Source organism: Solanum pennellii, chromosome 9 (assembly GCF_001406875.1).
Source record: "Solanum pennellii chromosome 9, SPENNV200".
Lineage (NCBI taxonomy): Eukaryota > Viridiplantae > Streptophyta > Magnoliopsida > Solanales > Solanaceae > Solanum > Solanum pennellii.
The window spans coordinates 5,099,215-5,113,967 of record NC_028645.1 but is presented as its reverse complement, the minus strand read 5'-3'; the positions used below and the strand labels follow the sequence as shown (position 1 = coordinate 5,113,967).

The following is a 14,753-nucleotide window of genomic DNA, read 5'->3' as shown; positions in this document are numbered from 1 at the left end:
CCCCCCCCCTCAAGTTGGAAGTGAGGGAGCAGCCACAGACAACTTGGACAGAACATTGGAGTGTTTGATTCCTGTAAGAGCTTTAGTTAGAATGTCAGCCAACTGTTGATCAGTATGTACATAGTGGAGAGTGATGAGCCCTTCTAGAAGTTTAGTCCTGACGAAATGGCAATCAATTTCAATGTGCTTGGTACGCTCATGGAAAACTGGATTTCGAGCAATGTGTAATGTAGACTGGCTATCACAAAACACTGAAAAAGAACCTGTGTGAGGGATGGTTAATTCACTGAACAACCTCTGTAACCAGACTAATTCACCAACAAGCTTCCTAAGAGATCTGTATTCAGCCTCAGCAGAAGATAAGGAGATGGTTTCTTGCTTCTTAGACTTCCAACTCACAGGACAGTCACCAAGTAAAACTAGATATCCAGTAACAGATTTTCTAGAATCTGGACATGAAGCCCAATCAGAGTCGCAAAAGGAACGAACAGTATAATCAGCTGAATTAGACATGAAGATTCCCAACGTAGGGTCTTGTTTAAGATACCTCAACAGATGAAATGCTGCTTTCAAATGTGGCTCGCGAGGTGCATGCATAAATTGGCTAAGATGTTGAACACCATAAGCAATGTCAAGCCTTGTGTTTGTGAGAAAATTCAGCTTTCCAACAAGTTTTCGATAATATGCAGGGTCTGAGAGTAAAGAACCATCATCAGCTCTTAATTTGATCAGGGGATCAAGAGTGAAGATAAGGGAGTAAACTGAGCACAATTATACTCTTTAAGTAGATCGAGTGCAAACTTTCGCTGAGATATAAAAATACCATCGTGTGTATACAGAACCTCCAAGGCAAGGAAATACTGCAGCTTTCCTAGGTCTTTAATTTTGAATGTATCATGAAGAAAAGACTTTAAGTCATTAATTTCAACTAAGTCAGTCCCAGTGAGCAATACATCATCCACATAAACAGCCACAAATACAATGGAGGTTCCTGATTTCTTGTAGAACAAAGAGTAATCATTCATAGAGTGAGTATAACCTCTAGAGTTGAGAGCATCAGTCAGTTTTGCATACCATTGTCTGCTAGCTTGTTTAAGTCCATACAAGGATTTATTCAACTTGCAAACAAGCCTAGATTGACCAGTTCCTATACCTTCAGTAATAGCCAAACCTTGGGGAATGTCCATATAAACTTCTTCATGTAAGTCTCCATGAAGAAATGCATTATTAACATCCAATTGAAAAATATCCCAATGTTTCTTAGCTGCAGTGGCAAGTAAAGCTCTCACTGTTGTCATATTTACAACTGGGGAAAAAGTTTCATTATAATCAACCCCTGCATGTTGTGTATAGCCCTTCACTACCAGCCTTGCTTTTAGCCTCTCTACACTACCATCTGCTCTATGTTTTATCTTGTACACCCACTTACATCCAATGGGTTTCTTGCCGGGGGGTAAAGGTACCAGATCCCATGTATGATTGTCATGCAGTGCTAAGAACTCATTTGTCATAGCTGTTTGCCAGCCAGGATTCATTGTTGCTTCTTCATAAGATGAGGGCTCACAATCACAAGATATATTCATTACAAAAGACTGACTATTAGGCAATAAATCCTTAGGAGCAACATGACTGGTGTGCTGAGAAGGGACACGAAGAAAATTGGATGATGGTGTATAATGAATAAAGTCTTTCAAGGATGATGGTGTTTTGTGAACTCTAGAGGATTTCCTGAGAACAGGTTGTGTGTTTGTGGGTGGTGATGTAGAAGTATGCACAGGAAATGTAGAACTAGACATAGAATTGTTATCATGATTAGTAGAACATGAAGGAATTGTAGAAGAGTTATCAGGAATGATAGTTGGAGCAGTTTCTTGTTGAGAGTCATCAGGAGTGTTGGAATAATAGAAAGGAGATGAAGGAAATGAAGCAGTATCAGTTGTCAAGGTAAAAGGAAAGACTGTCTCATGAAACACTGCATCCCTTGATATATGGATTTTCTTAGTGGCTAAATTCAACACTTTATACCCTTTGGTATTAGGTGGATATCCAACAAAAACATGAGGACTTGTCTTTGGATCAAATTTGGTTCTATGGACTTTTGGTGTGGTAGGATAGCATAAACAACCAAAGCTTCTTAAGTGAGAATAAGAAGGTACTACTTGATGTAACACTTCAATAGAAGATTTATTGTGAAGAATTGGTGAAGGGAGTCTGTTAATTATATAAGTTGCTGTTAGGATACACTCACCCCAATACTTGATTGGTAGTTTGGATTGAAATAACAAGGCTCTAGCAGTTTCAAGAAGGTATTTATGCTTCCTTTCTACAACACCATTTTGTTGTGGTGTGTGTGGACAAGACTTTTGATGTATAATTCCTTTTGACTGAAAGAATGAATTTGCCTCATTGTTGAATTCCAGACCATTGTCTGATCTAATGATCTTGATTACAGTGTGAAATTGGGTTTCAATCATGAGTACAAAAGCTTGGATTACACTAAGGGCATTACTTTTGCAACTTAACAGATGTGTCCAGGTTGCCCTACTGTGATCATCAACTAAGGTAAGAAAATATTTATAGTTATCATGTGTTTTGATATGATATGGTCCCCAAAGATCTATATGTATCAGATCAAAACAATTTGGTGAAGTAGTGGTGCTATTGGAAAATGGTAGCCTAGATTGCCTAGCCATAGGACAAATTGGACAAAGGAAAGGTTGCTTTGGTGAGAATTTTACAGGTATAGAGGTTAATTTCTTCATTTTTACGAAAGGAACATGTCCTAATCTATAATGCCATAACAGGTCTGTAGCATTTTCATGAGACATAAAAGGATTAACAACAGAATTAGCATGAGACACAGAAGAGTTGGAAATGTTATTTCTATTATCTTCAAACAACTTTGTTACATCAGAAGTGCAGGAATAGGAATGAGAACAAAGGTTTTTATTTTCTGCGAAGAAACAAGAAACAGAAGAATTTTTCTTTTGCAGACATTGAGAACATAGTAGATACAAACCATCATGTATTCTACCAATTTCCAGAGGCCTCCTCAGTGAAGGGGCCTGCAGTAGACATGAAGAATTAGTAAAGAATGCAGTACATTTAAGGTGATCTGTCAAAGCACTGATAGAGATAAGATTGTAATGAAAGGTAGGTATGAAAAGTACATTGCTGAGTGTGATCCCAGAAGTCAATATTGTTTCTCCTACTTGTGTTACCTTAACTTTATATCCATTAGGTAAGTTTACAAGTATAGGATATGGTATTGTGATGAGTTTGGAGAGGTAACTCTTATCAAAAGTAATATGATGTGTTGCTCCAGAATCTAGTATCCACAAGTTAGTTTTTGTTTTGAAACAACCACATGAGTGTTTGCCATGATCAATTGAAGAGTTACAAGCAATTATACCTGCAAAGTTAGCAGCAGCTCCATTGTGAGATGTTGATGCAGATGTAGTGAAAGGATCCTTCATATTTCCTCCTTCTCCTTGGAAAGTTTGCAGCAAGTTGATCAAGTGAGTGTATTGTTCTGTTGACAAGGTATTTAGAGATCCATTTTGAGATCCATTTTGAGAAGAAATATCTTCTCTTTCACTCGAGCATTCTCCATGAACATTTGCTGCAGTTCCTTTTCCCTTATACTTTCTGTAACTTGGAGTAAAGTTTGAGTTGGAGGTACCAGATCCTGGAATAGAAGATGGCTTCTCAGGATAACCATGTAACTTGTAACACTTATCTTTTATATGTCCCAATCTCCTACAATATTCACAGAAAGGTCTTGTTCCTCTTCCCCCAGTGTTTTGTGTGTAGTTAGTCTGGAAGCCTCGTCCACCTGAGTTGCCTCCATTTTGTCGTGACTGTCCAATTGAAGAGTTAGCACACATAGAAGGTGGATCTGCGAAAAATTGGCTGTTAGGCTTAAATTCTCGCTGCTTCTCCTCCTGAATTAGGAGAGCAAATGCTTGACCCATGGAAGGTAATGGTTTCCTCATGAGTATGCTGCCGCGAATGATGGTATATGCTTCATTAAGTCCCATAAGAAATTGGATTAATCGTCTATCCTGCTCTGCTTTGTACACAGTATCCTTGGCACCACAAGTGCATAAACAACTGCACTGATTCTTTACACACAAGTTGTTCAGTTCCTCCCAAAGCTTCTTCATCTTGGTGTAATAAGAAGTGATATCTAGAGATCCCTGACTTAGATCGTTAATCTCCTTCTGGATCTGATATAATTTTGCACCATTTGTTTGATCATATCGATCCTTTAGCTCATTCCATAATTCCAGTGAATCAAAAACGTATTCGACACTATCAGCAATGTCCTTGCTTAGAGAGTTGAGGATCCATGAAGTAACCATGGCATCGCATCTTTCCCATTGGCGATAATTTGGAGAAGTTGATGATGGTTTCAAGCATTCTCCATTGATGAAGCCCAACTTATTCTTCACTGACAAGGAACGAAGAACACCTGAGCTAAAACCTATTCCATCGAAAGGAACAGGTACCAACACTGCACCTGCACTATCAGAAGGATGAATATACAGCTGACTTCCCACATCAAAGGAGGGAGGAGGAACAGAGGATTCAACATTTGATTCAACTACTTCAACCATTATGAGAGTTGTGAAGAACAGAAGTTAGATCAAGACAAAACACAAACAATGGAGACAGAAACAGATCACGATTTGAAGAAGAAGAACTCTGTGAATAGAAACTTGATCGAGATAAGAACACGAAGACAGGAACAGATCACAATTCGTCGTGGCTCTGATACCATGTGAAAGCTTACTGTTTAAGCTTGAGAATCACCATTAATGGTGGACAATGAATAGTTGAAACAATGCTGAGAGAGAAAGCAATCTCAGATTCTTCATATATTGAACAACTCGTTTTGAATGAATACAATGCTAAGCTATATATACACACTTCTAACAGAAATTGATCCTAACAGAATTTGTAACTAACTCTAACAGATTGCATAACTAACTTCAACAATAATATAACTAACTTCATACATTATGTAAGTCTAAGTCTCAATAAGATCTAATAATGTTTTTCAAAAGAATCCATCGTACGTCATTTTACCAAATATTCATAAACTAACTCACACGAAATTTTTTTTAAAAAAAACGCCTCATTCCAATAATATGGCTCCTAAATCCCCCAAAACTACGATGGTTTCACCGGCAATTTTATTTGAAATTAATATGAGCAACTAAGTAGACATTTGGTCCATATATTTCAAATATTTTTTATTTTATGTAAAATTTATAGAGTTAAGTTGAAGATATTGTTATGTTTGATTGTAGTTTTTGTAAAAAACTAATTCTTTAATTAAGCCTAGGATTAATTTTTTAATTAATTAATAAATAGAAACGGAAATTAAACCTCAAATAGAGAGAGAGCTAGATCTTATCTTACTAATTTTAATGAAGTAACAAATCGATCTTTACTAATTAACAAGCATAAAGAATATAAAAACATGAAAAAGGTATTCTGTAATTATCACAGAACTTAAAATATAAGTATCTAAATATGACGATATCACAAATAAAGATATTTACGAAATAAAAAGAATATAAAAGTGAAAATGTACTTAATTAATACGACTTTAAAAATGAAAAGTGAGTTATCGCCCAAACTGAAAGCATTATTAAATTACAAAACTATATAGTAAAACAAGAAACATTAATGTATTTGCTGTATTCCTAAGGAACTTCCCTGTTTTTTCTCTATAAAAGAAGACTAGACCTCAAGGGAGATCACAAACACATAAAATTACCTCAGTTAGTAAAGCAAAAACATAGTAAACCAAAGTTGAGAGATGGCAGATGTTAAGTTGCTTGGTCTATGGTATAGCTTTTTTAGTCATAGAGTTGAATGGGCTCTAAAGATTAAGAGAGTCAAATATGAATTAATAGAAGAAGATCTACAAAATAAGAGCCCTTTACTTCTTCAATCAAATCCAATTCACAAGAAAATCCCAGTGCTAATTCACAATGGCAAGTCCATTTGTGAGTCTATGATCATTCTCGAATACATCGATGAGACATTTGAAGGCCCTTCCATCTTGCCTAAAGATCCTTACGATCGTGCTTTAGCTCGTTTTTGGGCTAAGTTCCTTGATGATAAGGTAAATTCACCTTCATGTTATATATTGCTATCTCCATAATTTTGTAAACCTTTTTGAGACTAATGTAACTTTCGATGTCATTATATGACATAGATAGTGAAAAACAAGATCTATGTAGGAGGTTAATGAAAAAATTAGCTCATGAAAATATAATCGATCCAATTATTGAAAGCGTTCAGGAATCATTTTTAATATGGTAAAGAGTACCATTTAAATCCTTGGGTTTTGTGTCTCAAAATAGATTTAGCTAAGTGCTTACGTATGTGTCATATAATAATGCATTTTAACAAACATGAATTAATTTAATAAGCATTTGCCTTATCAAGATTTGCACAACGTTTGGTCCCATGTAAAGGCAAATAAACTATAAAAAGAATATATTTTTTTTCTTAGGAACCTTCAACTATACTCCCTCTTTTAGTACTTTGATTTTTGTCACCACTAGAATATCCTTTAACATAGTAGACTAGGAAACAATTATAACCAAAGTTGTGCCACAAGTGATGTTGCTAGGTTTTTAGTATAGCCCATTTAGTCTCAAAGTTAGAGTGGGTGGCTCTAAAGGTTAATTAAGGGAGTGAAATATGAATATATTGAAGAATATATATATATAAATAATCAATACTGACTTGCTTGAAATTGAGACGTAGTAACTGTACTTCGTAGGTGGGAGCGGTGGTAAGTACTTTCATACATAAAGGAGAGGAACAAGAGAAAGGTAAAGAGGAAGCTTGTGAGATGTTGAAAGTTCTTGATAATGAGCTCAAAGAGAAGAAGTTTTTTGTGGGTGACAAATTTGGATTTGCTGATATTGCTGCTAATTTGGTGGGATATTGGCTAGGAATTTTTCAAGAAGCCTCTGGAGTTGAACTAGTAACAAGTGAAAAATATCCAAATTTTTGTGCTTGGAGAGATGAATATATCAATTGCAGTCAAGTTAAGGAATATCTACCTCCGAGAAATGATGAGTTGCTTGCTTTTTTCCAAGGTTGCGCTCGCGCTCATGCTGCGGCGTCTGCTTCTACTAAAAAATAAATATATTTGTATTCATCTTATATAGAATTATGTATTGGGATAGAATTGTGAATCTAGAACGAATTCAATTATGTATTTGTATGTGAAAGAAACGAATTGAAATATTGCCCTACTTACTTGTGCTTCTCACCAATGAGGATTTTTATTATTACAATAAATAAACTAATAAAAATTGCTACTAATAAGCACACTATTTGTTATGAACTAGCATTGGCCCAATCTAGGTATCTATACGGATGTCACATAACTAGTTATTGGTTCAAGAAGAAGCAATAAAATTGGAAGGTCTTTAATTTGTAAAGGTTTGGGATCCAGGCCTAATTAACAATTAACTAAAAGGACGATGGATGAAAAAGTATGATTTATGCAGATTGTTGAGAAAAATGTCTAGTCCTCTTATCCCTCTCTTTGAGTATATGATTGTCATCTCTCTTATAGTTATCTTCTACAATAGTTCTCTTTATTAGTTCCATTTTTCGTTGTAACTTCAAGTTTAGTGATTATAATGTTTGAATGTTTTTGTAGTGATATTGGAGTTGTTACACTATTTAATGGCATATTCACTTTTTTAGCATTAGTGATTCTAGATTTTGCATTTTCTGATTATTAAAAGTTTGAATGTCTACTTGTAAAGGCTAATTTGGGATTCAAGTCCAATTAAGAACTAATTAAAAGGACGACATATGAGAGAGCGATTTATGAAGATTGTTGAGAAAAATGTCTAGTCCTCTCATTCTTTTCTTTGACTTTATGCTTGTCATCTCTCTTAGCTTCTAGTTATCTTCTACAATTGTTCTCTTTTAGTTTCACTTTTCGTTGTAACTTTGGGTTTTGGTGATTATAATATTTGAATGTTTTTTTAGTGATATTGGAGTTGTTACACTATTTAATGGCATATTCACTTTTTTAGAATTAGTGATTCTAAATTTTGTATTTTCTGTTTAATAAAAGTTTGATCGTCTACTTGTGCACACCCAAAATTAAAGTGTATATATGTCAATTGAAGCCAAATTAAAAAATATATTTATATATTATGTCTTTTTCTTATCAATTAATTTATCATCGTCTTGACTTCCAGTTGTTAATTTTCGCAAAATATCATATCATTTTGATCTTAATAATTGTATTGAAAAAAAAAGTAGAGTAAGCCAAGTAATTTGATGAAATAGTAAAAATAGAGATAATGGTCAAAACCTATCTAAAAGTTTTCAGTGAGCTAGTTTTATTTAATATTTGTATTGATCTGAAATATCATCAATTATATATTAAAATACAAACTCCACTAGTATCTAAAAATGTAGTCTCAACTATTTGTCTTATTATGCTATACACCACCTATTTTAAAAAGGAAAAAAAAGTGACACTTGTTATGATAAGGAGTCAGGACACTATAATAAAAATAATTTTTAGCGGTATTAAATATTGACATTAATAAAGAATGTTAAAATCTTTATTGTCATTAGTTAAGTGTCATTAGAATCAATGTCGTTAAAGGCTTTAGAAACAACATATATAAAGATGTCAATTATCGTTAAAAATATATATATTAATTATTACTAATAATTATTTTTGGTGAAGCAGAGTACCAATAATATTCATTTTTAAATCTCCTGTCAATGTGGAAGCAGAAGCATTATTTAAATTACAAAACTAAATAGTCAAATATTAATGCATTTGGTGTATTTCTAAGAAACTTCCCTATTTTTTCCTCTATAAAAGAAGACTAGACCACAAGGGAGAATAACCACATAAATTAGTATAGCAAAAAACAATTAATCAAAGTTGGGAGATGGTAGATGTGAAGTTGCTAGGTCTATGGTATAGTCCTGCTAGTCATAAAGTTGAGTGGGCTCTCAAATTAAAGGGAGTGAAATATGAATTTATAGAAGAAAATCTTCAAAACAAGAGCCCTCTACTTCTAGAATCAAATCCTATTCACAAGAAGATTCCTATTCTCATTCACAATGGTAAGCCCATTTGTGAGTCTATGATCATTCTTGAATACATCGACGAGATATTTGAAGGTCCTTTCATTTTACCTAAAGACCCTTATGATCGAGCTTTAGCTCGTTTTTGGGCTAAGTTTCTTGATGATAAGGTAAATTCGTCTTCATGCTATATACACACTTATTTGCATAATTTAGTCATGTTAGTTATATATTTACTTAAATAATATTTTTATAATTTTATATAGTCAATTCTGACTTGCTTGAAATTAAGACGTAAGACGTAGTATTTATCATGATTGTTATAGGTGGGAGCAGTGGTGAATACTTTTTTCCATAAAGGAGAGGAGCAAGAGAAAAGTAAAGAGGAAGTTTATGAGATGTTGAAAATTCTTGATAATGAGCTAAAGGGTAAAAAGTTCTTTGTGGGTGACAAATTTGGATATGCTGATATGGCTGCGAATTTTGTTGGATATTGGCTAGGAGTTTTTCAAGAAGCCTCTGGAGTTGTATTAGTAACGAGTGAAAAATTTTCAAATTTTTGTGCTTGGAGAGACGAATATATTAATTGCAGTCAAGTCAAGGAATATCTACCTCCAAGAAATGATTTGCTTGCTTTTGTCGAAGCTCGGTCTCAAGCTTCTGCTTCTAAAGCATAAATACCTCCTCGTTCATCTTATGAAGTTTCGAATTATGTATTGCAATAAACTTATAAATATATATGTGAGTCACTTTTGAAACGAATGATATATCAAGTATATATTAGTATTTTATTGTTCTCAAGGCAGATTGCATTCATTGTTACTATAAAGAACTATATATTTAAAAACTATCAAATATCGAATATCTACTGGTGAGCCTTTATTTAATGAAGGCATGATGCATAAAAATATTTTTTTAATTTGGCTCTATTTGATATCTATGTCCTTTAATTTTGTGCACGCAAATAAACATCTAATTGTATAGAGTTAAACAGATAGGAATACACGTCCTACGACTTGACATCCCTACATAGTGATTCGCATCATACGCACTCGACATTCTATGTGGCATTCTACATATATCATATCATATAGAACAATATATTTTTTCAATATAATATAAGTTTAATTAATTATTTATGTACATTTAAAATTGAAAGATATAGATCTCAACTAAATTTAAGTTAAAAATAATATTATGCCATTAATGAAGTTTGTCTACTTTTGTAGTTTTGTTTTGACTATAAATAAATGGACAGTATTAAAGGCAGCTATCCAAGTGCTTACTTGTTTCTTTCTTTCCACATCAGTGACATGGTTGGAAATTAAATAATCTCATAAATTCCAATAAATGATCTGACAAAGATGGATGAAAGCAAGAAACAGTAATTTGACTATGTAAGTATTACTTTGGGATTCATTTGAAAAGTGTATAAAGATAGTACCGACTATAATGTATTTTCTAGTTAATATAACATTTCAAGCTTATAGATAATGATTCATGAAATAATCATATGTTCGAGCTTCCCTATATTCAAAATAATGAAGAATGAAATTGAAATTACAAATATTCGATAATTATCGCTTATGAAAATGTTGCATTACTAGGCGCACTCTAATTTGCATCCGTGTAAGTTGTTTGCTAACATGGGTTGTGCTGCGAATACATATATGTCTTATATATTGCACTATACATATAGTGACATATACACAACATGTGCATACGTACAACAACATACCATTATGTATATCAACATGTACTGAGTGTATCTTAAGTGTATATCAATGTATACAACTCCACATCATCGGTATATCAAGTATATACATGGACATATGCATGTATACAATGATATACAAGCTATACATGGAGAAATGAAAATGTGCAAGTCATGGGAGAGAATCTTTCACTTTTGGATTAGCTAGGCTTGCAATAGATTTCAGTTGGGCCTCTCATCTTGTTATGAGTTCTAAATGGACAAAGCCCAAATTGACCTGTCTAGAACCAACAAAATTGGACATTTGAACTATGTGGTCCAAGTTACATAATGTCAAATCTTAAATGCTATCGACTCAAAATTCTATCTAGATTCGATTTATGTGATTCTTTTCTTTTTGGTAAAAAATGTCATCGTTTTTTATTTAGCAAATATTCAACGACATCATTTTCATTTTACTCTTATTGAGTTTCATTCTACACTTTATTGTGAAGAAAAGTCAACAAAAATAATCATTAAAGTGACATCAATAAGGCAATTTAGTAAACATAAGGAAGTCTTCTCTTATTTCTTAAATTAAATCATGTGTCTGATCAAACAACATCAAATAAATTGATAGATCGAGACTCGAGACTATTACTAACACTACTTAGGTTAGTTTTCTTGATGTTTTAGTCACATTTAAGTTTAACAAAAAGTAGTAATAATAAACTATTTTGATCTAAATCTTCACTTGGATGGAACAATTACACTTGCTATTTTGTGTGAATACAGTTTTCCAACAAAAACGTATATTATCTATGCCAAATATTAAATCGAGTATTTTTGTAGAAAAAAAGATTTATTTGAATTTTAAATGTAGCATTGTTGTAGTCTTTCTACAAGAAAAAGAAGTGCATATTTATTACATTCTATATTGGTAAAATTTTGGAGGGATCCTATATTCAAATACAAGGGTACGTTATAAAGTGATGAGTATCTTTACCTTTACATAAAATAAATTGTCTTTAACCTATGGTAGGTTATAACTTTACTTAACGGTCAGAACTATGAATTATAGTAGTTCAAATTCAACTATCAACTTTTCCATTCATATGAATAACAAACATTATAATTATGTATATCTATAGCGGTTGAGAGGAGTATACTGATTGTTGCTTGTGGGTCGATATTCATATCAGGATTCGATTAAATTTAAATTCATGTCAAAAAATTTTATATTGATAGAATAAAACGTTCTCTAATAAAAATTAGTAGATCGATTATTCCTTTTTATATAACTTAATCTTTTGTTGTTTTCTGTTGGAACAACTAGCACTATCATCTAACAAGTATTCATTGGCATGGAGAACTTTAAATCCTTACAAGTAAAGCTACAAAATAAAGTTAAGCAAAAACTAAATACAAATTAAGTGGTAAAATTAGATATATGATGTTAAGAAATATATATTTCTTATATACTATGATTATATGTGGACCAAATCATAAATTTGCATCATTGTCAATAATGGCATCTTTAGTTGTATTTAATTAACCTCAATAATTTAAATTGGCGTCTGTATTAATCATGAATAATGATCTCAAATTTAGATATAATTTTTTTTCCCCCAAAATATCACATTGGTGAAAAGAAAATAATTCTAACTCTAACCATATGCTATTAGCTAGGGAGTAGTTGATTCCTATTTTGGTCTATATCTTATTTATTATAGAGATAAGTACATAACTTATATTTATTTTTAAAAGAACCAATTAAACAGTAAATAAACACTTCTTTAAAAAAAAGATAAAAATAAAATAGCTACGGACAAATTAGTTTACCTAAACAAAAAAATCTGTCACTAATTATGTTTGACGATAAATAATATATAAAAAAAAATGTTATATATGATTTATTAACAAATTAACAATGAAGTTTCATAGCTGATTCCAATTTTATTTTTTTTGTGAAAGACAAAATTATTTGTTTCTTATCAACATGGTATGTTTCTTCTTTTTAAGAAAAAAAATAATCATATTTAGTGATATGATATATTTATTTTCTGCAGCCCAAAGATTATTCGAGCTAAAGGGAAATGAAACAGTGAAATCTAAAATTTTATTAACAGTATTTGAAATTTAATATAGACATATATATATTATTATATCTGTATTATGTGTGATTACGCCACTAACTAGGAATATATTAATCTTATTTTTCATTTTATTACATTTTTTTTAGTTTGTTAAAAACAAAATCTAAAGTAATTTTTAATTTTCATTATTTTGCTAAAATATATATTTCTTAAATAATGTGTTCAATCAAATAAATTCCTAATATCATAAAATAAAAATGAAAAGAGTAATAATAGCTTTCACCGTCAAAAGTTATTGCCCTACCATCTAAAACAAACAAAATACGGGCCATTAATAAACAAACAAAATTATATCTTATACTAATAATTAACTTTTCCCTTGTCATTTAATGACGAGGACGACAGTGAAATGTTCTTACAAAAAATTATAAAAATGGGAATTTTTTTTAAGGGAGATTGTAACTTGATTTATGTTAAGTTTAAATCAAGTTTTAAACCATACTTTTCCTTCATTTTAAATTAATTAAATTATTTAGATAGTTTTTATTTTTCAAATTAATTGATAATTTTAAAGGATATTTTTAGAATGTTCTTTCAATTTTATCTTTCATTAGTTAGAATTGAAATTAGTTATTAATTAGTATTTAGTTATTTTAATCATAAATTTGACAATAATTCATGATAGTAAAAATAAAAAAATATATATCTAATTTATGTTTTAACTTTTTTTTTAAAGGGTGCGAAACACCTCAACAATTCAACTTAATTAATCTCGTAGATATAGAGGCAAAAGAGATTATCAACTTTTTTCTTCTTCTTTTTATTTCAATAGTTTCACGAAGTATATATACTTGGTTGAATTTATATAATAGTAACTAACCATTTTATTAAATTAAAATTAATCAGCATGTATTCTGTATTTGAAAAAATAGCTTGGAGGAGGATTGTCCAAGCCTTATAAGGGGTTCACCCATATCCTTATACACCAATGTGAGACTTTTGTCAATCTTTAATAATATATTGTATCATTTTTTATTGTCACGTAATGTAATACGCCCATAATTTTAAGGATAAACTTAGAAGAAAAATAGAATTCAGAGAAGAACTACTATAAAAGACTCAAACAAATGATAAAATAGAATTATTAGATAATAAATAAATCCGAAAGGAAAAAAAATGACAATGCAATCATACTTAATAGGTTATTACATAAAAATGAATGTCTTCATTATCACATAGTGATATTTTAAATTAACAACATAATATAATATAATAGTTAATAAAAACCATCTTGTTAATCGATGGCAGTAATTTAGGTATATTTTAATTTAAAATTACAGCTTTTATTCTTTTATATATTTTGTATTGAATTTAAACTATATGACATAATCTGTCAGTTTCAATATTTTTGTCCTACCTGCAGAAACAAACAAAATACAGGTACATAGATTCTAAATAATATCCATTACTGACAGACCTTTAATTTGTAACAAAGATTAAAAGATAAGTGAAAAAACTCAAAAGGACATTAGTAGATTCAGTGTAAGACAAGTTTGGATTAAGTTTTAAACCTTATTAACAAAAAATATAATAATGACAAAATTACACTTTAATCTTTTTATTTAATATAATAATTCCTCTTGTTACTTTATTCAACTAACTAAAAGTTTACAAAGTAATAAAAACGGAACTGCCGGAATAATATTTGAATTAGCTAAAAACACATATGAAGGATTTATAATATATTAAGATGATCCATATTAATAGCCAACTATTTCTAACTAAAGTTTATAAGTTTTAATCACATAAATTAAAGCAAAATTAATATATATATATATATATATATATATATATATATATAT

At 31.0% G+C, this 14,753-nt stretch overlaps 2 protein-coding genes across 2 annotated transcripts; both read left to right on the top strand.

Moving 5' to 3' along the window:
* The first annotated feature begins 5,664 nt into the window (after positions 1-5,664).
* Positions 5,665-7,303, top strand: LOC107031792 (probable glutathione S-transferase). Its single transcript, XM_015233267.2, has 2 exons — positions 5,665-6,139; positions 6,806-7,303. The coding sequence occupies exons 1-2, from the start codon at positions 5,831-5,833 to the stop codon at positions 7,172-7,174; spliced, it is 678 nt and encodes a 225-aa protein (XP_015088753.1). The 5' UTR covers positions 5,665-5,830; the 3' UTR covers positions 7,175-7,303.
* Positions 7,304-8,902: 1,599 nt separating this feature from the next.
* On the top strand, positions 8,903-9,903 carry LOC107031794 (probable glutathione S-transferase). Its single transcript, XM_015233269.2, has 2 exons — positions 8,903-9,272; positions 9,429-9,903. The coding sequence occupies exons 1-2, from the start codon at positions 8,964-8,966 to the stop codon at positions 9,777-9,779; spliced, it is 660 nt and encodes a 219-aa protein (XP_015088755.1). The 5' UTR covers positions 8,903-8,963; the 3' UTR covers positions 9,780-9,903.
* The last annotated feature ends 4,850 nt before the right edge of the window (positions 9,904-14,753 follow it).

Excerpts from the sequence above, each read along its gene's own strand:
- LOC107031792 (XM_015233267.2), top strand. The coding sequence starts at position 5,831 with ATGGCAGATGTTAAGTTGCTTGGTCTATGGTATAGCTTTTTTAGTCAT. Across the intron at positions 6,140-6,805 it reads CTAAGTTCCTTGATGATAAG|GTGGGAGCGGTGGTAAGTAC; the intron begins GTAAATTCACCT and ends TGTACTTCGTAG.
- LOC107031794 (XM_015233269.2), top strand. The coding sequence starts at position 8,964 with ATGGTAGATGTGAAGTTGCTAGGTCTATGGTATAGTCCTGCTAGTCAT. Across the intron at positions 9,273-9,428 it reads CTAAGTTTCTTGATGATAAG|GTGGGAGCAGTGGTGAATAC; the intron begins GTAAATTCGTCT and ends TGATTGTTATAG.